Source organism: Bombus flavifrons, chromosome 13 (genome assembly GCF_040668555.2).
Source record: "Bombus flavifrons isolate JBK064 chromosome 13, iyBomFlav1_principal, whole genome shotgun sequence".
Lineage (NCBI taxonomy): Eukaryota > Metazoa > Arthropoda > Insecta > Hymenoptera > Apidae > Bombus > Bombus flavifrons.
In genome coordinates, this window is record NC_138454.1 from 11,054,768 (window position 1) to 11,082,005 (window position 27,238).

The 27,238-nt window shown below is 36.9% G+C and overlaps 1 protein-coding gene across 3 annotated transcripts in view; it reads right to left on the reverse strand.

Moving 5' to 3' along the window:
• LOC138186508 (neural cell adhesion molecule 1) overlaps positions 1 to 27,238 on the reverse strand; it is a 209,646-nt gene that overhangs the window by 40,842 nt on the left and 141,566 nt on the right. For all 3 annotated transcript variants that reach the window (XM_069126454.1, XM_069126455.1, XM_069126453.1), the window contains 3 exons: positions 23,653 to 23,782; positions 17,500 to 17,711; positions 16,313 to 16,630 (listed from right to left, as the gene is read on the reverse strand). In XM_069126454.1, coding sequence (XP_068982555.1) covers positions 16,313 to 16,630; positions 17,500 to 17,711; positions 23,653 to 23,777 — 655 coding nt within the window. In that variant the 5' untranslated portion in view covers positions 23,778 to 23,782. The remainder of the gene's footprint in view (positions 1 to 16,312; positions 16,631 to 17,499; positions 17,712 to 23,652; positions 23,783 to 27,238) is intronic.

Below are 27,238 nucleotides of genomic sequence, written 5' to 3' on the forward strand. Positions count from 1 at the left end.
CATAAGATCGATAAAAAGCAGATTCCAAAAAAGAATAGCCTGGTTTATTAGACACAAGAAAATGTTATATAAAATTCATCGAGGAACAACGAAACGCGTAAAGCTTCGATATCGTCGAATACGTAATAACAAGTTGTTCTATACGGGTTTTAAATCGAAGCTCATAGATGAAACAAATGATAAATCGTATTTCCTATCTTTTGTAACAAAGAAATTTTAAAATTCGATACGATGTCAACCGATTGTACGACAAAAACATCTTTTTCGTTTGATTTCAAATACAGTGGCTCGCGAAAATACTTGGCCACATACTACACGAACTTTTTAAGCGTATATATTAGTAGTATATTAATTTCAATGTTAATAACTTTCAATAACTTTTTCTAAATACGACGCAACTTTTGCATTCGTTAGTTTCTGTTTGAGAAGTAGTCGTCGTTCTAAAAACGTTGAATATGAATTTCGATGCATCGTTGAATTTCTTCCAAGCTAACAGGAAAACTTTCTTTCCTCTAAAACTGAAATTTTCCTGTAACTTTGTTAAGTTGTATAAAGGATCGAAACTGATAGCGAGCAATTTCTGTTTCTACTCTGTTTTCACTTCTTTACAAGAAACTTCAAACATTGAGTGCTCGATTTGCGCTGTTACACAAATATAATATTTGTAATACGCTACTTCTCTTTTCACTTAATAATTTTACATAGTTAGAATTCGCAACGAACAAAAATCTGCCTAAAATATGTGACTAAAAGATGCACGACGTAACATCCTCTCTAGAACAGTTGTATCCTTCTAGATACTAATTTTACAGTATATTTCAATAATTTTCTGTATCCCGTATCTCTAAATTTTCTGATTTTTTTTTTTAATTTCGTGCTAAGCTTTCCAAAGATCTTTTTAAATAATTTTCCTTCTGTATCCAAGTCCTTGTACGTATACTATAAAACTACAAGTCAATTTGCATTTGCGTTGTATGTGAGTGTAAGTACATAAAGAACATTAAAATAATTCAAATCTTCTTACCATTAAAACTCGCAAAAACAAGATAACATTGGATGCGATATCAGCATAATTTAACGCGAATAACGACACGATAAACATGCAACGAAATAAGTAAGAAGGAATTAAAATTTCGAGAGAAGATTCTTAACTAGACATAGTTTGTTCTAAAGCACGTTATATAACCAACTCTCACCTAGTTGCAAAAACAAATTTTCTCCCTGAACAACTTAACTTTAACCAACTTATGCGAGCGCTACCACTTTCCGAACTTATCCTCTTGGCTCTGTCGTTCGTGAAAACTGCAAATTATTCCGACGAAGCGTCCTGTCCTGTCGTCCCATTTTCGTAGTGCTCCGTGCGTCGAGATAATGTGAACGAATCCAAGGGAACGATAAGACAAGAATGTCTAATTCTGTTTAGCAAATAGAGACAGGCCTTTCTTAAACTCCATGTAACAAGTTCGTATTCAACTCGATCGTCAAAAATGTTTTACATCGTTGCGCTAACGACTCGCCGTACATTGCTGTACATAAATATATTTTGAAGGTTTTGGTCGATTATTAGTGAAAATGTTTGAATTTGCCAATAGTGTACGAATTACTATTAAGGTCTGTACAGTAATTGTTTCAATATTTTTATAATTCACTGTATATATATGTCTGAAAAGTGTCGAAGCATTGTACTCTTACTGATAAGTAAACGATTAATTATACCGAGTAGTTGGAACAAGGCAACTTCAGAAATAGCGTCTTCGAAATTACAGAAACGGAATAGAAACGTATAAGCCGCACGTGTTTCGCGGAAATATTACGTTGCTTAGGGTTAAGGAGAATCTTTCAAGGCGTTTATTGCCGCGTAAACGAGCGAGAGAGGCTCGAAGAAGGGCGTTTTACATGCCGAAAGAACCTCTTAAAATGCCGACGGCATGGTACTGCGGTAAATCTCAATTATTTAATTTCTTGGTTATGTCAACAACCCCTGTGTTTTGCGGTCTATTGAAATTAAACGATTTTCTTGCCAATTTCCGGGCTTTAAATTAAAACGAACTGAAACGAATTAATGCGAAAGTATTCAAGGAAATAAAGTTTCACTTACAGAGAGTTAATCATACGTCTCAAGTACGTAAATTATGATATTCTTACTTAGAATTAAGAGTATCATCCGTTCGTATCGTACTCTTAAACCTATTCAATCACTTAAGTTTAATTATTAAAGTAGTTCGTCTAGAGGGTTGAAAACTTTCTCAGTTTTAATCTCCGTAACAAGTTTTACGTCTGGAATATTAAATTTCATAACTCACTTTGAAAAGTGATAGCAATTTTCGTACACGGAGTTTTTAGTAATACAGCTACTCATCTTTACAGTCAATATTTGTCGTAGATGAGAATCAAATATTTAACGAATTCTGTAATTCTTGCTATTCAATTGTTTATAATTACATATACCCGATCGTGCTGCCTGTAGGCAAAATTAATTAACAACTTTATAAGCGGAAATTTAATTTCAATGTTATATAACGCATTAACATATTTTAAAGCACGTATAATGCTAGACGTGTTTGTTCTTCGTTAAATACACAGCACGCTGCTACGTATTGGTTGTATAACATATGCAAACGTTTCATTGCAATTATCAGCGGCTACTTATATCGAGCAATTTTGCAGGATGAACGATAGAGAATATTGAATTTCCTATTAACGTCGTCGCTTGTGCGTTGACTACGGAAATTCATAGGTTGGAACGTATACATCTGTCACGGTAAATGCATATATGTACCGCCTGTCCATTTCCATCAGCGATAAATCTTGGAACGTCTATTGATTGCAATTATTGCATGCAATATTGGATCGCCTTAATCACGCAGAATAAGGCATGTGTAACGCCAACGAGTCGCTGCAACATTCTGTTTACTGTAATTGTTTCACCACTTTAACGTGTTATCGAATGTGATCTACGAATACGGTTAGCAACGAAAATGTCATACATCTGTTCTATCGAATTAACTAAAATTTCACATCAAGATATATGTGGTAACTTAAATGGGTCTTGGAGTAAGGACAAGTAATGATGTTTTATTTGGAGTTAAGTTTAGTTTAACAAGCAATACTCAATACAAAAAACTGATTACAGTGTCGTCGTACGTCTTATTATCATACTCGGCTCTCAACTTCCCGATTCATATTCTCCGGCTCCTCCACTCACACTCTGCGGCTTCTCCACTGACTCTCTCTGACTTCTCAACTCAGACTCTGCGACTTCTCAACTAACACTGCCGCTTCTCAACTGACTTCTCCACCGACACTGTCGCTTCTCAACTCACACTCAGTGTCTTCTCAACCGGCGCACTGCCGCTTCTCAACTGACCCTCTGACCGTTCTAGCATCCCTTTGTCTTCTCTTAGGCATACCACGCACGTGTTTCGCAGACGCTCGTTGCAAGGGTCACATAAGCCTTTTCTACAAAACTATACAATCGAAGGACCGACGACATATCGATGGACCCGACAACGCCTCGGCTCTCGCGACGTTGCTTATGGTTAACTCGATGTTTCTTAGGCTCTTTTCCACGATACTACATATATATATGTCGGAGATGAAAGAACACCGAAGCCTTCTCTTTGGAACTTTGGGAAAATCCCCTAACATTATGATCTAGATTCTAATCATAGGCGTAATTAAGCAATTGTCGTCATTCAATTCGATGATCTCGTGTCCTTAGACAGACCCCATCATAGTTTTCCTCTGCAGCATCATCGCGACGGAAAGTCATTCTCTCGTGAGGTTTCATTAGCGAGTTACATAGCGTCTTTACGCTCGGTGAATATTTTACGTTTTAACAAACAGCTAGTTTAGATACTTGTATCGTAGACAAGTAAATCGAGTCCAACTTAGACTTTGGAAGAAAGTACATTTGTTATCCCGTTGACCGTGGATTCGTTTTCGACCCTAAGATCATTGTCATTAGTGTCTAATCACCGCGGTTACTTGTCAATTCCGGAATATCCACACCTGTACTAATAATCATATTTGCACTAGTCAGTGTCTTCTCTATTGCATAACAACAATGTGTAATCCAAGTGAAGATTCGTTTCACGCCCCTAACCCTAATCATAACGAGAACCCGATATGCATCTACGACAGTGTCTTGATATCATGAAACGACTCGTGAAAATATTACAAGAAACTAACAATTCGAGTTGTTCAAACTTTTATATAACTATATTTCTGTATTATAGTACTTATTAAATTTACAAAATTAAAGAAAGGGCAGAATAACGTTGCATGTCCGTTCGCGTATTCTTTCTCGTCTTATATTCCACAAAGCCTATACCACCGACTAGTTGCATTTTACTGGCCGTTCATCGGTAGAAATTTAATAACGATCGAGACTGAAAACAAAAGGCCAGTTGTATCTAGCACGATCTATAATACCACGTTGCCCATCGCGCGGTCTGCCTCGTAAATTCCAGCGCACGCTTATGCGCTGCCGCAACCAGCCACTCGTACAACCCCTAATTGCCATTAGCCGGTAGCCACTTCTCTGAAATTGGTTCCTCCGTTCCGTTTCGTGGCTTCGCTGCTACTCTATGTGCGATGGCGATCCTTCTCGTCGCTCGACCAACTCCCATTCTCCTTTCACTCACCAACGGATACATACGTTCGCGTTTATAAAGATTTTCGTTTCTCGAAACATTCGATTTTTGGATACCAAACGAACTTTTCTGTAGCTTATGAGGAAGGAAAGAAACGAGATTGTCTTGTTCCCGTGGCAGTTTATGCATCGATGGTTATCGATAACACAATGAAGATTATGTACCACGTTCGAGATGTTATGTGTCACTATCGCGTGTTCACACGAGATGTACTGTAACGATTATAACTCGTTACAACTTTCCAAACTACAACATTTTGTTATACTTCAAATCGATAATGAACGGCTATAGTTATGTTAACTCATTAACGTTGACGTTCGTAGGAAACACCACTTACACGAGAGAGTTGTACGTCATAGAAATCGAATTCATTGTACCAGCCGGGAATAAAATTGCAATGACGGTTAAGCAACTAGATAGAATAATACATTGTGAGATATTATAGATATAAAACCAGAAAGGCATGTCATATAAAATTGAAAGTTATAGTCAAACAGAAGCATATGTATCTTAAGATATCAAGTTGCAATGCGAATTTCTGTTTTCTAGATATTCGCTTTCAGATCAAAACGGAGCCTTATGAGATGATAAGTGATCAAAGAAGAGGTAATGTCTGAAATTTTCGATAATCTCGACCGTTTTTAGCAATTGTTAAGACACGGCATTACTACTACAGCTGGGTGCAGTTAGCATCCACAAATGCGAATTTTTACAAAAACCAAACGACATTCGTTTGTCCACGATATGTCCACATTCACCCAACCAAAATTTTCGTTTGTCTTTCCGTCCCAAAAAATGTACCAGTCCTTTTAAATTTTCATTTAGCAATAACTTTTTTTTTAAATGGCGGACAAACAAAAATTCTGGGTGAACAAACATATCTCACTTGAAAGTCAACGAAAAAGTTCACGGGGCGCTGATTACAAATTGTTTGAAATTTTCATTTGGTGATAACTTCTTTTTTCGAGGGTGGACGAACGAAAATTCTGGATGGACAAACGTAAAAAAATTGTGAACAACCGAATGCAGCTTAGTTTTTGTAAAAGCTCGCATTTTGGGATATCAAATCCATACCCCTTTTTTTAAAATTTGGTGATAACATCGTTTTGAAGGGAAGACAAACGAAAATGTTTCTTGAATAAATGTGGACAAGCGAATGTTGTTTGGTTTGGTAAAAACTCGCATTTGGGGGCGCCAAGTTCATTCAGCTTACTGGTACACTTTCGTATCTATAGGATTTTGTAAATTAAAACACAAATTGTTCATATCATTGATAGTACGATTCCTCGTTATATCTATTGATTATCGTGGATTATATAAAAAGTTAAAAAATAAAGAAAATCCAGTTACAGGAAGAAAATATAGAGATTATAATTAAAGAGTATTTCTAAGGAATAAATAAAGTAAGAATTTAAATAATATTGCATTTTGAGTAAAACAAATTTGAAAAGATGAATAAGTGGTAGGATTGATGAATAAACAGAAGAATGAATAAAGCAATTTAAATGAGATTCAAATCGAATGAGTAGCAGAATGAATGTTTGTACTGAAGAGTGTGTAGAAGTCGTAAGGATTCAAAGGCTTTCATCTTACGAGCGTTATGAGGAGTGTTTTAATATCCTCAGATAATTTTTATGCTAATTTACTGGAAAAAATTAAAATTGATATTAATTTACTTCTCTGTTTGTAAGATATTTTCGTATTACCATGATATAATAAATAATTGTTTAGTATTAATACTGTTAAAAATAATTAATTAGTAATTTCGTTTTTTAATGTTTGAAGTAGATTATAATTTGTATGATTGGTATAGTCAATGATATTTCATTGGAAGCTTTCTACGTGTTTATATTTTAGAATTTGATGACGGCTGACTCTTTTAAGGTTACTCTACTTGCCAAATTATAACACCATTTATTCCACCAACAGTTCTGATTCAATAAAGGGACATTTTTTGTAACAGAGATTAGCCTGAATCCTACATTTTGTTTTCATTTGTCAGATAAAATATTTATAAACAAAAATTAATTTCAATATTTTGTATTCGATATAGTATGGCAACAACAAACGCTGAAACGCTTTAATGCTGAAAAAATCGTAAGATAAGAGGTTAAAAAATTAAAGTTAATAACATACACAAGAATTCTGACAATATGACGATTTATTTTAACCAAATGATTATCGTATTTTAAAAAGAGAACAGAATAACGAGATAAAAGTAAAATCACGAGTTAAATTAACGGAGAGTGCGACAATTTCAACTTTCAATTAGACCGCGATGTTTGAAAAATCGTGGACAAGAATCGCAAAAGTTCGTTTCGTGCGAGACATGTCAGGAACATGTATCAAGCATCGATAAGAATGGCATAGCTGAAATCAAAGGCTGTATCGTTTGGTGCACGAAGCATCGCGTGTTGTTGCATCGTGATCACGCCTTCCTGCCTTTTAAGAAGTAGAAGAGAATCGACTGTACTTTTTGCCATCAATTACGGAGAAAATCTGCTCCGAATGATTCTTCGAATTGCTTTACAATGTCAAACGAAAGGTTTGATTCGTACTTTTCGATGATTTTTCGTATCGCTTCATTTGAGAATCTTCTTACTTTTACAATCGAGACAGTTAATACGAATGATGTAAAACAGTATACTCGTTACTGTTTTCACGCGTAGGTACATCTATACATGATAACCAATCCAGATTTATCAAACGAATTTATTACGTTCTTACATTTTTTGCTTACACTTTTCCAAGGAACTTTTTCGTTATAAAATGATTTGTATATGATAATTTCGGTTTCTTTCATTTTGCAAAAGATATTACAGTTCTCTTCAACTTTAATTCAAATATACTGTCTGTTATATGCTACCAATAATCTATAGTATACTACTATAATATTTTTAAGACTTACTTAACATTCTAAAAATTGTATAGAGCTTTGGGTTTCAAAATGCATAATATCCATCTCTATTTACTCGGAGCTTCAGAACAGAGCCATTACAGATACACTGGCATAGGTGAAATTTCAGCTAATAGATCTCTTTCTGCTTTAGAAATTTCATCCATGTTTGTTTTAAAGAAAATACGAAACATTTGAAACAGAAGCTACAAAATTTTTATGTTCCAAGAATTCTATATTACCTATTCAAATTCTATATCTTTATCAGAAAATCTACAAAGGAAAGTATTCAATGTTGTCGGTAAAATAGCACGAAGAAAATTCAAGGAAACACAACTACATATGCATTGAATTTCCAAGGAAACAATGTTCCATATAAGACGCAACACGCACGGTCTAAACTTTAAATACAACAACGTACAAATTAAAAAATTAGAACGAACAGCAGGAAACGTTAAGTGTATTCGCATCTTTATCGCACGTAATTACGTGTAGCGCACTACTCTAATAAGTTCACGACTAAGTTCACCTTGTGCTATTATCGTTAATCTGAGTGTGTAAGCTTCGGTCACACGACGCACGTTCTATTGACCACTGGTGCACGTCCATCGTTTACATAGATGTACGCTAACTATCGAAATCGTGAGTTAACACCTGTGTAGTTGGCGCTACACAATGTAACTTAATGTCCCCACGCCTGTTTATCACGGCGCGACATTGCCGTTTTCTATTCGAATAATTCTCTAAGAATCGACAATTCGCTGATACGCTTGTTGCACGCCCGTCAAATTGCATTTTTGCATATACGTATACATAGGTTTTTGACATAATACAACGATTAATACGTAGACAGATGTACGTGTAATCTTTTTCTCGACGTATTCGACAACATCCTTTACCTACATTTTGCATTATTTGATATACTATACCCGCATAAACATCTGCAGTCTGTTTATAGCCTATTGCATGTCAGAACATGTAACATACCATGAATAAATTCACGTTTAGAAAACGACGTATCAAGGCCGCATGATATTTTATTTTTCAACTTTCTTTACTTTTCTACTAAAGATTCGAGAAGTTAGTTACAGTTATTAGTATACAATATGAATCATAACAGTGAATCTAAATATGCTTAAAAAGCTTGTTGATTGGAAGAAATGAAAGAAGCAAGTCGATCGGCTGCAATCTGAAAGTAACCAGAATTTAAAGGAAATTTAAAGCCTCATAAAATTTGGCGAGAATTTCACAGAAGATTGCTTTTCGCGATACAAACGGTAGCAAGAAAATTTCTCACAGACGATCGGAATAAGTTGGCGAAAAGAGGGACGCGACTGCGCATCGCGCTGAGTCCATTATTAATTATCATCCCGCGAACAGTTTTGACGTGTATCACCGCGTTCGAGTAAATATTGCGACCGACTACAACTGTGCATGTACATCGTCACGGATAGTCGCGTACGAGCACGCGTTTGGTGAGCATTCAGATCAACGAGATATGAAATAGCGACAATCAGAGTAGCGATACCTATCAATAATACAATGGCCGTTTATATTGGCCTTTAATCCTTCATTAACATAATATTTCGTAAATTGCAGGAATTTAGATATTAAAAGAGAATTAGTTGTTGAATTCCCACAATCCAATTGACGCTCAACGTATCTATTTACGTACTTCTTGTGAAATATATTTACAATTTTACATTTGGTTGATTATGAAGGATACGATTAACAGATTAACCAACCAACATTTTGTTAGGTTCAGTGCTAAACGGAACGAAATGGTTAACAACTGACAACTTGTATTGGCAATTAATTTGGGAGATATCCGTTTTTCGCTTTTACAGACACATAACTCTCTTTTAATAAATACAATTAAATATTAAATCTAATGCTTGTAGTAACAATGCGCAGTCTAAAACAAAATATGATACTCTACGATATTATATATATAATATATATATATATATGATATAGTTATACATATGTACCATGATTGTAAATGCTACAATAATTTGTAACCAGCTTTAAAATTATTATTATATTATATATAAATTATTTGATGTATCACGTGAAACTACTTGAATTACAGAAATAATAAATGAACAATATAATAAAATAGAATCTATTATTTATATAATAAATAAGCTACTTACGCATTGAATTAATTCAAATTTTATGTTTCAGATATTAATGGAACTGATTGAAGGTTATACAATTATGCAGGCTTACTGTATAACATATACACTAATGTAGTAATAAATTACGTTAGTAAAATAAGTTTTCTTTAATAATTAGCATAAATTCTTTCCAACTGTTGATACTTTTGCTATGAAATTGATTTTGCTATGATATGTAGATAATTGACAGTTATTTCTTGTTATAGGCGTTCATAGTTCTACTTTCCCTTCTACGTATTATACAGGGTTTCTTAGAAATCAACTAGTCATAGGATACAAATATCTATGATTGTACAGTGATGTACGTCTGCATGTTTATCTTTAGTTTCTCCACGAGAACGAAACTTCTGATTAATTTATAATAGCCTACCGCAAGATTCAAATACGAGGACTAAAAAAAGGATAAGAACGTTTTGCACTATATATATTTCTTTAAAAAGTAAAAATATTTGCGACTGAAGTATTAAGGTCAGTAATAATACTATAACGCTTATTAAAAAATCATATTCGTCCCTTTTGAGACGAATTTCTCTTTTAACAATGACTATAATTAAATAGATCGTATATCAAGCTAACTAATAGTCACGTTTATAATAGGATCTTAATCCCAACAAATGAAAATTATAACAACTTGGTTTTTCCAAAAGTTACTTCAGGGTCTATAGGCCAATTAGTCTGAAATGGGTCAAGATACTGAGAAAGAAATCACAGATTACCAGAATAAATCAACGCTATAGTTTCTTTCGCAAAAATATTTCACTTGGGCTATCAAACAGATTTTAATCGCACGAATTATCAATTATCTAGTAATTTATCGTTCTTCCTATTTTCTGTATTAACGACCATCATATATAACGTTAAAGCCATAAAAGATGAAAAACGTTCGAACACCAACTCCGTCATTGAACGAAATTCGAACTTGGCCACAGAGGCGAAAAACGGCCAGATTGACCCGGGGCTACTTTAATGAAAAACGATAAAGTTCTCCGGGAACATTTCTAGAAAGGAAGGAAGAAAATCGAAGTACATAGAAGAAGCGAAAGGATTCGCGAAAAAGCAAAGTTGCTTGGCCATCGAACACCGTATCGCTTAAGGACATTTAACTGGCAATCGAATCGGTAACGCTAATGCGGGCTGAACAATTAAAAGAGAATTTATTGGCGGTAAACCAACCGGTACCAGGAACGGGAATGCTTATTATTATTTGTACTGTTGAATGAAACTTGCTACGGGCTGGCAATGCTTCGAATTAATAGCTATCACCCCCCGGGGTGGAGGGGGGGAATATATGAAATTATAGCTGGTTATGTGTACTTTCCTATACCATTGCGCGCCACTGTCGAAATCGGCTAACCGCAAGCAGGCCGTGTTCGTACGTCTAAATTTATTTACAACCGTTCTTTGACACGAATTAATCAAACGGCAGCTCGGCCGACCTCCATCAGCTCTTACGCGGCGCAGGCAACGCTTGTCAATTAGGAATTTAGGGGATTGGTCTCTCTGTGAAACGAGATAATTGATTCCTACGCGCGTTTCCTACAGTTGGAGAAATTCAATTCCTCTGATTATAATATCCGGTAGTTTATCAGCGAAATTCGCAGTATCCCAATATGCAGCCGTGTACCTATTTATTATTGGTATGTGCAAATATTGTAATAAAGAAGCATGATATAAATCGTGTTGGAGAATTTTCATTGATTACGCGAAGCTTCTATAGTAAAATGGTAGCGGCGATTGGTCCAAAATTAAATGCCAGACGTTTTTAAAAAAATATTGATTTTTAACTAAATTGGAACTTTTTATATTAAATTGTATTAAATTATTTATAGTAAATTAAATGGGAAATAAAAATTCAAAAACAACAGATTACCTTCGTGTTCTGCATTTCTATAAATTCATTTGAACTTGTACTTTGTTCCGTAATAACATTTAATTATTCTATATAAAATTGAAATTTCAACGTTAATAAGACGTAAAATATATTTATGATTGATTTAAACTTACATAAATATAGTTTTCAAAATTGCTTTATCACCGTATATTAATTTAAAACATACTAATTTTCATAAAAATTGGATATATTATATCCCTGAACGGAAGAAACTATTATTTATTACGATACGTATCAACGTTAGATGAAGATTATCTTCTTAGAAATACATAATTGATTAATTTCATGTGCTACAATGCACTAGATCGTAATTTCCTGATAATTTTCTTAAAATGATACAGTCTAGATCGCAGTTTTTTTTGTGTGTTTACGAAAAATCTAAAGCTGCCAAAAATACCTACGATTCTCATGATATAAAAAAATGTATAAAATATCCAAGATAACTTGTCAGAATATGCGCATATTTAGCGGATGAAACAAATTTCTACTTATGCAAATTTCTCTTATCCAAAGTCGAACAGTATACCGATATGGCGATCGACAGGATCAGATACCGATGTTCGAGTTAAAAGCACGAACTATAACTCAAGCTACTAATCGTTTCACGCGTGTTTACATTAACGTTATCGCTCGGTTCGAATAGTTTTACCCCTCGTAATGGTTACGACTCCCTAACCCTCGCCCTAACTCTATTCTTGCAAGTAAGGCAGCGCTTCTAGCTTCTCCGGAGTGGAACACCCTTCAGCCACCGCTTGTACAATATATCTATCTCGTCACCCCAAGCAGCTCTTCGCTCGGTAACACCTAAACGCGTGCCGCGGTCGTACAAGCGCGTATTCTTTAGCTCGTAGAAAGCAGAAACTAGCGGCAAACACAATCGCGCACATACATCGAGTGTCTCAATACTCATGGTACGATCGAAGACGATTCTACATGTAGAAATTGGTCGAAAATATAGGGTAACAATGTTTCATATGACCTTTTATTTCCGATAAAATCAAGTTTGAAAATTTGTCAAATATATCAATTAATTTTAGATTAGACCGAAGCGAATAATTGACAGGAGGTCGACCTACTTGCGTAGATAAGTCGAGAAGCGTAATATTTCTTCGCACGATGTTTCGTTTCCGAGAAAATTAAATTCGAGAATTCTCATCAAGTACGCGTGTATCTGGCCAATCTTCAATCAAACACTACGGAACTCTATTTTCTTGGAAACGAGGCCCTAAACGAACAAATTTTATTCCACATTTCTCGCTTATTTCTTCGCGTAGAATCACTTTCACACCGACTGTAGTACGATTATACCGAGATACTCTGTCTTTGCCATATGCAAAGATTCTGTTCTACATACGTATCTTCGATTTATTTGTTCATGTAGAATCACCTGCACGCTGACGTATCATGATTATTGGAACACTCTATATATACACATGCGAAGAGAGGCATATATATACTACACATACGACGCCTCGTCACAAGTATCGACCGACAACGGCTGAACACGCCAAGAGCTCGCGTAGAAACACGGAATCGAAGCCGCGGACCTAGAAAGCACGCGATCCACTGATCCGTCTTGCGAGAGGCGTTACTGTTATCTTCGCTGACCAATCTCGAGCGGACGACTAATAGGTTCAGCGCGTGAACACCTTGTCCTGGCAGGACCACGTGAAAAGGCGTTCGGTAGCGAGAGTCCGTCGGCTCGGTTCAGGTCCGAGAAATCGTCGTGGCGAATTGTTTAACCGCGATGGTAGATAGAACGATAACCGGGGCAGAGGCCGATCAAGCCTCGGGTCAGGTGGCTTCGCGAGCCGCGAAGAATATTACTTTGAAGCGTTTATCGCCGGAATCTAGCACGCCGGATTTTCCTCTGATTCCCTTGCAGATTAGTTCGAATTGGACTTTAATTCTGATAGTCGTACGAGGATCTTTCTACCGTAGTACTGTTTCTTTCGTGGCATGAATATTCTCTGGATTTTTCTGCTGCAAATATTTATGTGGCGTTGGTCGATGTCGATTAAAAGCTATAGGTATATATTTAAATGGAACCAATTGAGTGTAACCGAGAAAGATATATTTTATGTACTATGGTGGCAAATAAAGAGGTGCTGATTTATATAAAACAGTAGATAAGTTATTAGAATAACCATTTGTATTCGTTGTACCGTAAAACGTAGCATTAGTCACGTTATTCATTTGCAATTAATCTGCTGTTGAGAATACAATAAAGATGTGGAAATATTTCGAGTTGCTTTCTCCGATTTATTATCTTTAGTTTTCTATCGTCGGATAGTTTTTGAAATTGCATAAAATGTAATGAAATCACGTCACCGCGATCTAGTCACGAATATACGGAATATCACTGTGATTTTACGCGAGTCTAAATTTGAGAAAAGTGAAATGAAAGTTACCGGAGACGTTATTTTAGCGTTTGAGGATACTTCTGACCCCCAATTGCAACAATTCTAATCGGAGAATTTATAGAACTGATAATTCCTATAAATCTGGAATAACGAAACTAATTCACTTAAAGTGGCAGAGAAAATACATTGAATCACGTGGGATACTTCAGAGAAACGAAATGCCACTAAAATCTTTCTTAAAAGACTATATTTCATACACTTCGACCAATAAATCTCAATCGAATAAATGTCTATCAGATTTGCTGCTTTTTCTATCGTACGACGTTATGCCTAATATTCTCTTTGCAAATGAAGAAAGCCTGTTCATGCACCATGGGAACTCCAGACCACCAGCAAGGAAATACATACAGATAAATTCTCGAACGAGTGTCAAACACGTTTCTTAATCGGTCTTTCACTTGTTTGCGCGTATGATCGTCTGAAGCCGTAAAAGACCAAACTTATCGCCGCGAATCAAGCGTGTAAGTTGTACGACCTATGCGTTAATTCGCCGCAAAAGCAGCTGATTTCTGTATAATTTCGTTGCGAAAGTTTCGACAACACGAACCAGAGATCGCACGAAACGCGCCCTGCGTCTCGTTAATGCTTACCACTTGACGTCACCGGTATCGTGATTCTATCTACTTATAGCAGACGGAAATATGTAACCGTTTAGCCTGGTATTCGCGCGATTTCGCCATTATAACTGCAATACGTTGTACATGATTTAGAGAAGCTGTTGAGGGAACATACTTTGTTGACTCTGAAGAAATATTACGAGGTATTTAGAAAGGTGAAAGCAATATGTGCATTCTATCTAATGTTTAATTTACGATAGACACGTAGTTCTTAGTGTCATTTTCTCGGAAAGTATGTGTCCCTGATAGAAAATTATTTATATCGCTAACTTAAAATTTATTATTATGTCCAACACGTAGACAAAAAATTAAATACTGTACTCAATGTGACGAATTGTATCGCAACACATGTATAAGAACAGAACTTTTTTCGATATTCGAAGCAGTAAGGATCAGAAAAATTGTTAGAAAATATTTTGATATGTTTCAACTCTTCAAAACTAGTGGAATAATACGACCCAAGATAAGTTTATCATTTTTCTGACACCTGATAACATACAAGAGACATAAGATCTTGCTATAAGCGAAATATAAAGTTAGCCAAGACCCGAAGCACCTAATAAAGTTTAACGTTATAAGATTTTGGTGCACTGTTTCCAAAATATATAAATTTTACAAAAATAATGAAATGAATATTTAAACGATTTCATTAGCCTTTTCTTCGTTATATGCTGTTTCAATTACAATTAATTCACCAACTCTCTATTTCTGGATCTTCTATCTAGAAATCTCCTATCTGAAACTGCACCAGTTTGAACGACACAATTATCTCCGAATTACGACAAGCACGATGTTCAAATTCTCGGAATGAGAACAGAAATAGAACCAATGATGAGATTAAAGGAGTAATGTCATTTCAAAATGCGACGAAGAGAAATGAACAAAAAATCGAAGAAAGGCATTTTCGCAGCAAAATATTGAGATATCTTATTCGATTTTTTAGATACCTCAAAAGTATTACATTTTCAATATAAAACATAAACAAACATCAAAGCAAGTTGCTAAATTCTCTACTCTAATCCACTATTTATCCGAATTCCTTTGACTCCATTCATCATCCTATTTCGTTCATTCCCATCTGCAAATAAACGCAAGCTCAGTCTCAAAGAAAATTCTCATCGACCGATGGCAGCTACTTTCCAAAACACCTTGTACTTACTAACGCCACCATAAACGCTCATATTAAAGTCTCGAAAATATCTGTTGGAATACATCGGGACAGCGTGGTATTAGAAGCGCGATCCGGTCAGAACGTGCGTGGAAATTTTTTAATTACAGCTATCCATCGCAATTATTTTAATTACAGCTATCCATCGCAATTATTTTACGCATTAGGTTTGCTCTGTTCACTGGTAGCGCTTTTACGTTTTTAACGAACAAGAGATTAAAATGCAACGATGACAAAAGTAACAACTAGACCGTGGATTTCATGCATCTATGGGAAATTTGAAAATGTAAAAATCTACAGAAAATTTACAATCTGCAAAAATATATAAAACATCCAAAGCGTGATATTTTTTACTAAATATTCACTAGAGAAAACGATCTTCTGCTTGAGTGCAATTTTTTCAGTTACACTCGTAAAATTACGAATATACGTAAATATCCGTGATCTAGTAATATGGTCGCGAATAAGATTCTGTAACTTACGATTCACATCGAGAACGACCAGCCTGGTTTGCGGCGGCACAAGGTTAGTGTTGCTGGCCTCGCATATCAGGCGAGCCTTGAGATGTTGCCTTCCAACTTTAGGATACGACAAGCGGTTAACCGTCAGGCCAGAGTCGGCGTTGTAGTGATAGGACTCGTCTATCACGGTGTTGTCGAGGTACCACGTCAGCTTCGGGGGCGGCTTGCCACCTCGTACCTCGCAAATCAGGTTCACGTCACTCCCCTCGTTGTATGGTTCCTCTAACCTCGAGATGTCCCTCGTCGTCCCGTCCAGTATCACCGGCTTCGACGGAGGCACTGTGCGAAACACACATACGTATGTACACATGTACACGTGTATATACAGACGCACGTTCACACAGAAGCAGCATGATTGAATCAGCGGAAATGCGGATTGATTATTTGTCCGCCGCTTGAGAATGGCTGATCTATCGCGCTACCTGCGTGCCGGCGTGATTTACTCGTGAAAGATTGATTAGGGCCAATTGAGTTCCGCTGATGCGAGTGATTTACCATTCGGTGAATACTCTTTTGTCGACGATTACGCGCAAACCGTGGAAATGAACGGTTAAAAACCAGCAAATCCTGCTGGAATTCGTGCAAGCGTGAAACGGTAAATTGCGCAAACCTTGGATGGTTCGTTTATCTCTCCTACTGGATATATAATTGTTCTTCTCGTTGCCAGAAATACGAACGATTTCGTGCAATGAATAGCGTAAATGAAGGTGTTCCGTGATACGTTAGAAATATTTTCTAAAATGAATTCGACGAGATACGATATCGTGTACTTAGTAAATGTCTTAATCAAGACGATAGTTATGTCGTGTGGTTAGTACGATAGCTTACCTTTCTGGTTTGGAATTCAACTGGCATTGAGAGATTAATATTGTATGATATATCGAATGTGATTATTAAATTACTATACTTTCAGGATTATTAATACAATTACATTTTTTTCATTTATATCTTTTCTTTCTCTTACTAACGAACGTTACGTTGTATAGGTCGATAGATGTTTCCATATTTCTGAAGGAAGATGTATAGCATTACAGTCCCGACGATTACAGTATTAACTGCAGTACGAAATATTCGCTGAGACTTTTGAGAATTGGAACAGCTACTGACGTTGCACGTAATTTCTGATAAATGACAGGCGCACTACTCACTTATAACAGTCAGATTCATCTTCTGCTTTCTCGTCGGCGAATTCTTGAAGTCCACTCGACACCAATAGATCCCTTCGTCTTTCGTCTCCAACCGATCGATGCTGAGGTGAGCAGGATTCGATGCTGTGATAAAAAAAGCTCTTGGTCCTAGCGCCGTCGGCGACGACCACAGGCGAGCATTGTTCAACTGTCGACGACCACGGACGTCGAAGCTGAAACCATCGGTTCTTTGTAGCAATGACAAGCATCCACGAAACTTTACTGTTTCTTATTACATTGTGATCTAATTTTTGAAATTGTACAAAACACGATTACTAATGTAATCTTACGATATGTTTTCCACTTTCTTTGAAAATCTGCGAAAGAAAGATTTATCAAACGACCCATATCGTAACGAAAAAGATTTCAAATAGTACGAATTTCTTCGCGAGAATGTTTCTGCTGGATATGAGTCAGTACTAAAATCCCATGAAATTGAGACGAGAATTTTCATGCAACAAGCACTTGTAATCTCGAAGATCCGACAGCCGACAACGGTCTTCGAGTCGTCTCGCGTCGTAGACTTTACTTGGTGTAACGTGCGAACTTGAGAACATGCTTGCGCGAGCTTATCGCTCCTGAAATCCTCGACGATTCCGCCTTCGATCCAGCTACGAATCTCGAAATCATTGGTAACACGATTATGGAGTGAATAATCGTGTCTCTCGAGTCTAATTGAGCAGGAAGGAAAGCTTCCATTCGAGAAACTTAGTAATGTTCGAAGTTTAATCATATGAATATTAAGTAAGTGTAAAGTCTTCTAAAGCGCAGATGACAAATGTATAGCTTCTCTTGTTATATATTATCGATCTGCTAAAAGAGCGACAGAACTAAAAAAATACAAATTTAATAGAAATTTTGAAACAGAATTTTTAGTCGAAGAATTTTCGTTTATAATTTACCTACTATTTACCTACTGTTCGAGCGATTATTTCCTATTGCAAAGAATATCGTCAAAGATCGTAGAATATAATAAGATCTTCGAATGATCCTTTCGGAAGGACGATAGTCGTACGTAGATTAAATCACAATGTTTTCCGTTTCTCAAATATCGTAAAAAGTATTTTTCTTTAAACACCCGAACAAAATCCTATTATTTATAACGTAATCCCGATATCGAGGCCAGCGTCCAAGTCCGGTCACGATTTAAGATTCTTCGCTGTACCGTGAAGGATCTTAGCGGGAGAAGCATAACGGAATTAGGATGCGGACAGGACAAAGAGGTAGGCGTATACGTCGAGTCTCGTCCGGGGAGCTATTCTCCATGCGTGATTGCATATTAAACAGTCAAGGACGAGGGAGCCGCGAGAAAGGAGATGATTCCGCGAGTGGAACGACAGACGGAAGTTTCGGGAAGATCGAAAGACAACGAGACGTTAAGCCTTATTCCTTTCACTCGTCGTCTCTACCTGTTTCTCTTACCTGGTATCACGAAGGTGAAGAGGGAGAGAGAGAGAGATAGGGAGGGTCGAGAATGAAAGAAGTGGGAATTGGTAGGAGGCCGAGGAACATGGAAACCGACGGTTCCTCACGAGCGACTAAAAGTTAAATTGCGTTCCACGACTGCACGGGAGTTCGGATTTCCGCTCGTGACTGAATATTCCCAAAGCTATCCCACTCTGCCGGCTGCTTCCGCGGCATTGACGTTGAAATACGATTTAATTCTTCCACTTCGCACTTCCAACAGACGAGGAAAGCGCTTCCGTGACGTGCTGCCGCCGTCCGGACGTCCGTATGGTTGCTTGCCTTGAGGCCGCCGCACCATCGGCCCTTAGGGCTTCTCCACACTGATGCAACACATCACACACATACATATACCTATACATATGTATAATATGGGTCTCTACATATTCCCTATTCCTCGTCTCCTTTCAGAAAATCACCAGTTTTCCATCGGGGCTGAAACGATTCTTGGATATAACGCGTTCATTCCTTCGTTCGATTGGCTTTCGACGAGCGATAACCCCGCAAAGCGATTCCTAGCTATCAGTCTTCCGACTCTTGGCTGAATCTTCGGATCGATCGCCGGTCTCTCACGTGCCTCGTCGATCACCTGACTGATTCGCGGAGATTTTCGAAAGAAGAATCGCCGATCGAACGTTCCTGAACGCGGCGTTGCATAGAAATCGAGACGATCCGCGGCGAAAACCCTCGTTTTTATTGGAAATCACAAGCGCTGGATTCGAGAATTGCAGCAAGACTCGACGCCTGCATTCGTGAATGCACGGCGAACTATCTTACTATCGTAAGAACTGCTCCCCCGTGGTCTGTATGCAGCATGTTGCTCCCCTTTGATTTGCCGAGTTTCGCTTTCGTGATTATTTGCAACGATCGATGGCGTGTCTATGACTCCTTGCTCTAAGTTTGTAAATTTGGTATCAGAGAATGTTGCTAAATGAGAAGCATTTAGTAAAAATGTTCAACTCCTTGAAATCGTAACGAAATGAGTAGGATAAATACGATAAGATAAATATTTTAGTCGAAATTCATTGTATTAGTAAGTTCGTATTCGCGAAGCCACGGAACGAATTCTTGTACAATATATAATTTGGTATAATAATTACTCTAGTAATTTTCATTATATACGTTCTAAAGAAATTACTTATTGAACGAATACCTACAAAATAGTGACTTCAGACGTTGCAAGTTGCAACATGTTCGACTATTTTGTCCCTGTCTTTTGCCAGAACACGCTCTCATCTTTTGTCTCCCTACGGCTTCGATAGTAAACTATTAACCCTTTGGCGAAAGAACGACACCAGGACGATCATTCGTATAATGCAAGCGATTTAGAAGGTTTCTAAGGGGAGTAGCGAATGAAATTGGACAGATTCAATTCGATGGGACGATGTCCCTTAAGAGCAATTCAGGACGCTGTTCGGAGATCTCACAAATATTACGGAAAATTTCATAAAAAGCTGACGGTGGCCGAGTCTAAAGAAAATACGGTAGAGTGGAGGAGCAGTAGAAACTGGAGAATAAGAAGGAAGAAAACGTAGAAATAAGGTCAGCCAAGAAAACGAAGTAAATGAATCGGTAATCGGGAGAATCGAATGAACGAAACGTCCTGACGGGGTGAAACATTCAAGTGACCGAATAAATCGGTGTAATAGGATTACAAATGAGATTAAGCGGCAACTACGCGACGGGGTTAACACGGGTGAGGTGATTTAAACGGGTGAGAGGGTAGATTTAAAAACGTTAACAACTCAGTCAAGTTAACTCGTAAAAGAGATTCCAAATATAATATCATAATTCGTCGGAGTTTTACGACGCGACATACAGAGAACTAGATTTACATATAAAACAAGCCAGCGCTTATCTCCCGACATGGGTTTGCTCGAGGGCGGAGCGACGTTTCGTTTCGTTGGATTAGTCAAAAAATTACCCCTGTTTATCAGGTATAACAGTGCTTAGTCATAATCACAGGAGGTATTCGCTTTCTCTTTACAGCATACGTTTTCATTATGCCGCATTAATTAAAGAAATCTGAAAGGTTATTATTTCTCGTATTATACGAACGAACGAATAAATTTCGTCTACATTGATAAACAGAGTATAAGCAAGGTGTAGAATATTATGCGAGCCATATGAAAAGGATGTAAATGATTTACATCGTAAAGGAAATAATCATTTCTGTTATTATAGGGAGTAGAAAATAGAAATTAAAAGACGAATATAAAGCGAAACATGATAAAACCAAAAATATCAATCGATATTTCATTTTTATCGAAGCTTTAGGCAAAATTTGGAATTTTAACGGTTATTGAAGAGATTAATTCAATTTTATTTTTTATAATTATGTGCGGAAAAAAACGTGATATTTGCGTTGCTATTGAAAAGTTTGAGTCGTGTGCTTCTATGTGCTATCTTAATTCATATTTAGCGTATATTATTTAACGGCAGATTATCGCTGACTAAGACCAATTGTAAAGAAGGTTATACAATATAATTAGGGGGATTATTAATCAAATTATTGCGCTACATTTGGAACTAAAAGCACCTCTGATGTGTGAAATGAAATAATTAGTCTACTCTGCTGTATTTATATGCTAAATATTTAGATATTTCGCATAATTAATTAGCAAATAATTTACAACCGCTTATAAACGATTACGTTGTATAGTGAACAAATTCGTATGTTTGACAAATAATAATTTCAATTTTGCGGTTTCTTCGTAAATATACTATGTGTAAGATTATAAAGAAATAACTTTACTTGAAGTTATAAAAATATATGTTAGATAGTCTACAAAGTCTATAGAAGATAATAAATAGATGAAGTTTAAAATTCTTCAAAACTTAGAAGTTTGACGGATTTCTTTTGGAGCGGTATGGGATTTTTAACGTATCCTTGCAATAGACGAGACACTCGATAATATACCTATGATATGATAACTTAGAGGTAGCTTTCACGTTTTACGCATCTAAAATGTGCACTTTTGTACGTAAAATACACGCACTATTTTTATACCTCGTAGAATTGGTATAAACCGATCGTGAATGTTAGCAATAAAACATCGTATAGCACCAGATTTTGTTAAGAATTTACGAGCTACTCATAAAATCGTATAATTCCGATACGGACACCCGGCTTACATGTTATTTCAAAAACAAAACTTTCTATATATCACTGAATTTCTCTCTATAGCAATTGAAACAGAACAGATAAAATGTAATAATAAAAAATGCAATTTTTAAAAAGTGAACATTCGATACGCTTCGTTTCATACCACATCTTTACAAAACCTAGTCTTTTTCCCTTTTTCTTTTCCTTTTGATATACTTTTTACGTTCTTGAAAATAAAAAAAAAAGAAACATTTTAGGGATTTAAATACACGTACAATTGTCGTTAAATCCATTGAGAAAGTTCCGTTACCAATTTCAAATTGATTTAAATTGTAATTATTCCTCAAAATAATTTCTTTCCGAGTTAAAAAATCGAATTGTCAATTCGTTTATAAAAACTCTGATGAAAAGCTTACCATCGCTTTTACATCGCACCGTTGAAGAGAGGGTGCGCGATAACTCGAGGAAAACAAGTGAAAACCGAAGAAACGATATTCGCCATTTCGTGTCTTTAACAGTCTGGCGCACGTATGATAAGCGAGCCGGCACGTCTCGTAATAAATATTTTACTGCCTCAGCCGGAAAAGGGTACGCGGGGAGGACAGGAAGAAAAGCTCGTCGAGAGGATACAAGGGGTGTCTGTCTGCCTCTAAATTTAAAGTTCCCTCTCTAGCGGCGAGGATTAAACTGACTTTACAACAGGCAACGACCTATGCCTCCAACCATCCGATTCAACCCCTACATCGCTTCTGCTAGGGATGGAAGAGAAGAAAACGGTGGAAAAGCTCGAGACGATGCATCGCCACCACCGCACATATCTTACACCTTATTACATTTCTTAAATATGACCCGACGGGCAGCAACGTCGACTACCCCCACGACCACATGCCCCCACCCTATGATAGAGAGTGTCGCGCTTCTTCGCGAAAGCGACGAGCTTCGAAGGTTTGCGGGCCAAGCACCATTCTATATGCAAAATTTCACGGGTCGCGGAAGCGAAATAGCGAGTCGGCAAGCAAATGAAGTTCACCGTGGAAAATAACGCGAGGAATTTCTGGACCGTCCCTTCTCCATCCCTACGACCACGCCCGCAGTGCTCCCCGTTTTATTTCTTCTAGGCAATTTATATTCCCGGATTATCGGGTTTCAAGAGAATTTTAGACGTCGCATAGCCTCGCGCGATATCCTTCTAACCGTTGGCTGGTTTTTAAAGGCTTCTGATGAATTCGGGGCTTTTAATAATGATTCGGGATTACAGTGGATTTTATTGGCTGATAGGAGTACGGGAAAATTTAGTTTTCTATCGTGTTTTCTCGTTATTCAAGCTGTTCCGTCGTGTCTTTTCTATCACTGATCATCAGTGTTTTCTGGCTGTTTATAAATTGAGATTATCGCAATATTACTTGCAATATTACTACGTAAATATCTAATAGCGAACAAGCAATGTCCTTCCTTTTTCTGTCTCAAAGAGAAAGGGGGTTGGTTTTCGTGTTAGTAGAATTTACGTATTTTTGGTTATGCAAGTAAAAGATTTAATGGCTCACCTGTAGATTGGTTCACTAGCACCCTCTTTGTACCAGAGTACCATGCTGACTTCGTCGTTGTCGTTGGAACGAATATCACAAGGAAGGTGCACTTTGTTTCCCACAACCCCGCTGATAGTAATCATTGGAACTGTAAGCAAAAAAGATGAAATATTTATAGTTAATTGTACTATAATAGGATAAAAGTTGGATTAAAAGTGATAAAGACGATTAAATTTGAAATTTTATTATCCTCCGGTATCCTTTCACAGTAATTCGCTAACTGTAACCTTAATTAAATTAACATGAAATTAATTATAAGTTTAAGCGGTTACTAACAGATATTTCCTCGTAATATAATACTTGATATAATACTTAAAAAGAACGTAAAACTATATTTAAAGTTTAATTCAACAAAGGTTCCAAACTTCGAGAAGACTTTAAATTATACTTTATAGAATATAATATATATTTCATTTATGAAAGATTACACATATATTGTATAATATAATTTAAACATTAAATAAAACTGTTGGACGTATGATGTTCTAGTCTTAGTGTCTTGAAACTTTGTACTTTAAATTAAAATTTGAACTTTGCTCTCGCCTCACTATAGCGATATATGTAATCAATCCAAAAAGTGTTGAAATAAAAATTGGCTGAATGATATTGAAACAGTAAATATTTATTTCTATTCTATACTTTGTCTAAACATCAATACCTATCAATATAATACGCATTATATATATCATATATTCGTATTAATGTAAATTGGTGTTTGTAAAGTTTGAAAAGAATGGAACACAAACAGAGACATGTCTCGTAAAATTTTATAATTAATTATACTCGATTCAAATCTGCTCTTTAATTAATCATACGCAGGGATACTTGCTAACCGATTTATTCGCAACTGAACCTACATTGTAACCATTTTTCAAGGCAACATCAATCACGCTCAGAAGTGTGAGCGAACTTCTTTCGAAATCAATGAACACACCAACGCCTCGAAATATCTAATCTCGTCATTAATCAAACTAAATTAATCTCCTTTTATCAATTTGCCATGTACCTCGACAATTTTCTTTCCTCTTGCGTAAATGTGAACGCGCGATTCGTATCGAATCAAATGACTGTCACGGACAACGTAGTGCGACAAAACTTTTCCTACGTCACATTCACGACCAAACAATGAAAAGAACTTACCGTTCTTACTAAAACTCGCAAATGTAATCCGGCGTGCGTCATAATATTCTCTTCCTCTAGCTGTCAAATTTCAAAATATCTAATCCTGCATTTTGAAACAAAAAAGTATCCACCATATATGCGGTATTAACAACGGCCGAAAGAGTTTCTTAAAAATGATATTAATTCTCGATTCTACTATCAAAACCAGCGAGCCATCTCAAGTATGAACCATTATCGCACATCCACCAGGAGAATAATTAACCACATTCGTTTGGTAGGTGGATAGCGTAGTTTTACCAGGTAATAGAAAGCGCCCGGGAGAAGCAGAACCAAGGTGGTGTACGCAAACTACGAAGACATCCTTCGGGATTAGGTCTCATTACATGAGAATTCTGCGGTGACGTACGCGCTGACGGTTAAGGTCGTGGCTTTCCGACCGAGCTTAAGGCGGCCAAGTCGTCTTGCTGGTTGACGATGCAAGCTGCGGTTAACGGGGGTTTGATGTCCTCATCGCCTTGTCTACCCGATTAGATTTACATGTGGATGGAGTTATCGCGTTTTAACGAGCTACACGGTGACATACGTATCACGAATACCACTCCTTATTTTCCTTCTTCACTGACGCGTTTGCCATCCTTGTCAGTTGAAAATCAACGATTGCGTGGAACATTTTCGAGGACCAATGGTCGGACAATCTCATCGATCAATGACACTCTCCTACCCACTTGTTCCACAAAACAATCGTAATAGCTCACTGTCACGTGGACTTCCATCTTGGGTCACACGACGCTGATGCTTCTCTACAAGTTTGGAAACATAACCGCGAAAGTCAGGAAATCGTGGGTGGAGGATAGATAGTGGATGAGTGTCCCGAGATGAACCGTTAGAAAGTTGGTCCGGCAGTTCCGACTGAATATCATTGGCCGAGTAAGTTTCTATGTTGAATTGCCCGCATTGTAAGATTCGTAAATTCTGTTATCAAATTTAACTTTGCTGTTCGAAGGAAAATGGCTAGTTCAGGCACTTAGAGATCATGCCGAAGATCATTTCGTTTAGGTCTTCGTATAGTTGGCGAATAATAATAATAATATAGTATAGTACATAAATATCATTAAATGATACGAAATTTGATATACCTACACCTAATTAATCCGTATGTAAATACCATGATGAATACAGTGGTGTACAAATACTTTTTGTAGCCACTGTAGATCATCAATTTCCGATATGCTCGTCCTATGACAATTAAAAAAGATTCTGTCTACGTTAATTTTGTAGTCCGTGATTCGTAAATGTAGTTCTAATTTTACAAATTTGACTGAATTATAAAAGTTCAAATCTTCCACCAACGCCGGTCATCCGACCAACATTTGTAAACTAAAATTCTAACGAAGAAAAGTTTCACGCAACGTGTTATATAACAGGCGCAGTCACAATCCGACGAACTTATCGCGAACTTTATTTTTCGGCAAACACAGACTACGAAAACGTCCACAGTGACAAAAGCACCAGGCTCGGTTATACTGGAACAATTTCATTTACCACAAGAAAAATGCTGGCTAAATTTCACGGCTAGGCGTAACCATACATTTTCTTGACATCTTGATCTGGAAGGAAGAAGCCTCTAACCAGTTACAAGCTCATGAAACGTCGAAAAATGGGGAGCAATGATGACTGAGTCGTTTCTTCTCCTTCGTCTCCTATCGTTATACGACGAATATTAACGTAGGAACCGTGAGCCGGTACATCTACCATTTTTTTTATGGCGTTTAGCGAACTCCAGACGAACAATTTGCATCGTTATGCAAGTCCGCGTTACGTGAGTCGTGGTAAGATTTTAATAATTGTACTCGTTTCGATCGCCGCTCTTGCGTCCGGTCGATCAAGTATCGACTATCGGCCAACGTAACTTCTCCAACCTCTGGCTAGGGTCGACTGATTTTAATTACTTTTGCGAAAGTTTAGCAACTGAAAGTGTATTTACCGTGGAAATTCGCAATTTTGTTGGGTAGTTCGTTAGTTCACTGATTGTTCTCTATTTTTCTTTATATCTGAATGATTTCAAAAGGAAGATAGCTCTATAGGTAATTTGTTATATAGGGTGAGGTACGTTACGCGTTTCCACCGAGTATTTTTATGAATATCGGTTATATTGAAAAGTTTTAGTAGACGAAGTTGAAACTTTTCATATTAAGTTGAGTTTGTAGATAAATAGTAATAAATCCAAAACAAAGCAAGACCAACTTAAGGAACGACTCGACGTAGATTCATCCTATGGTGCAAAGATTCGATGTGCCATACATATTCGAATTCACCGATCTACGATAATCAGAAGATAAAAATACCGAATCGTTGATACTGTTCTGCCAAATTTCCACCTTAGTAACGTTTCATAGTCTAATCGATTGGACTGACAAGCGAA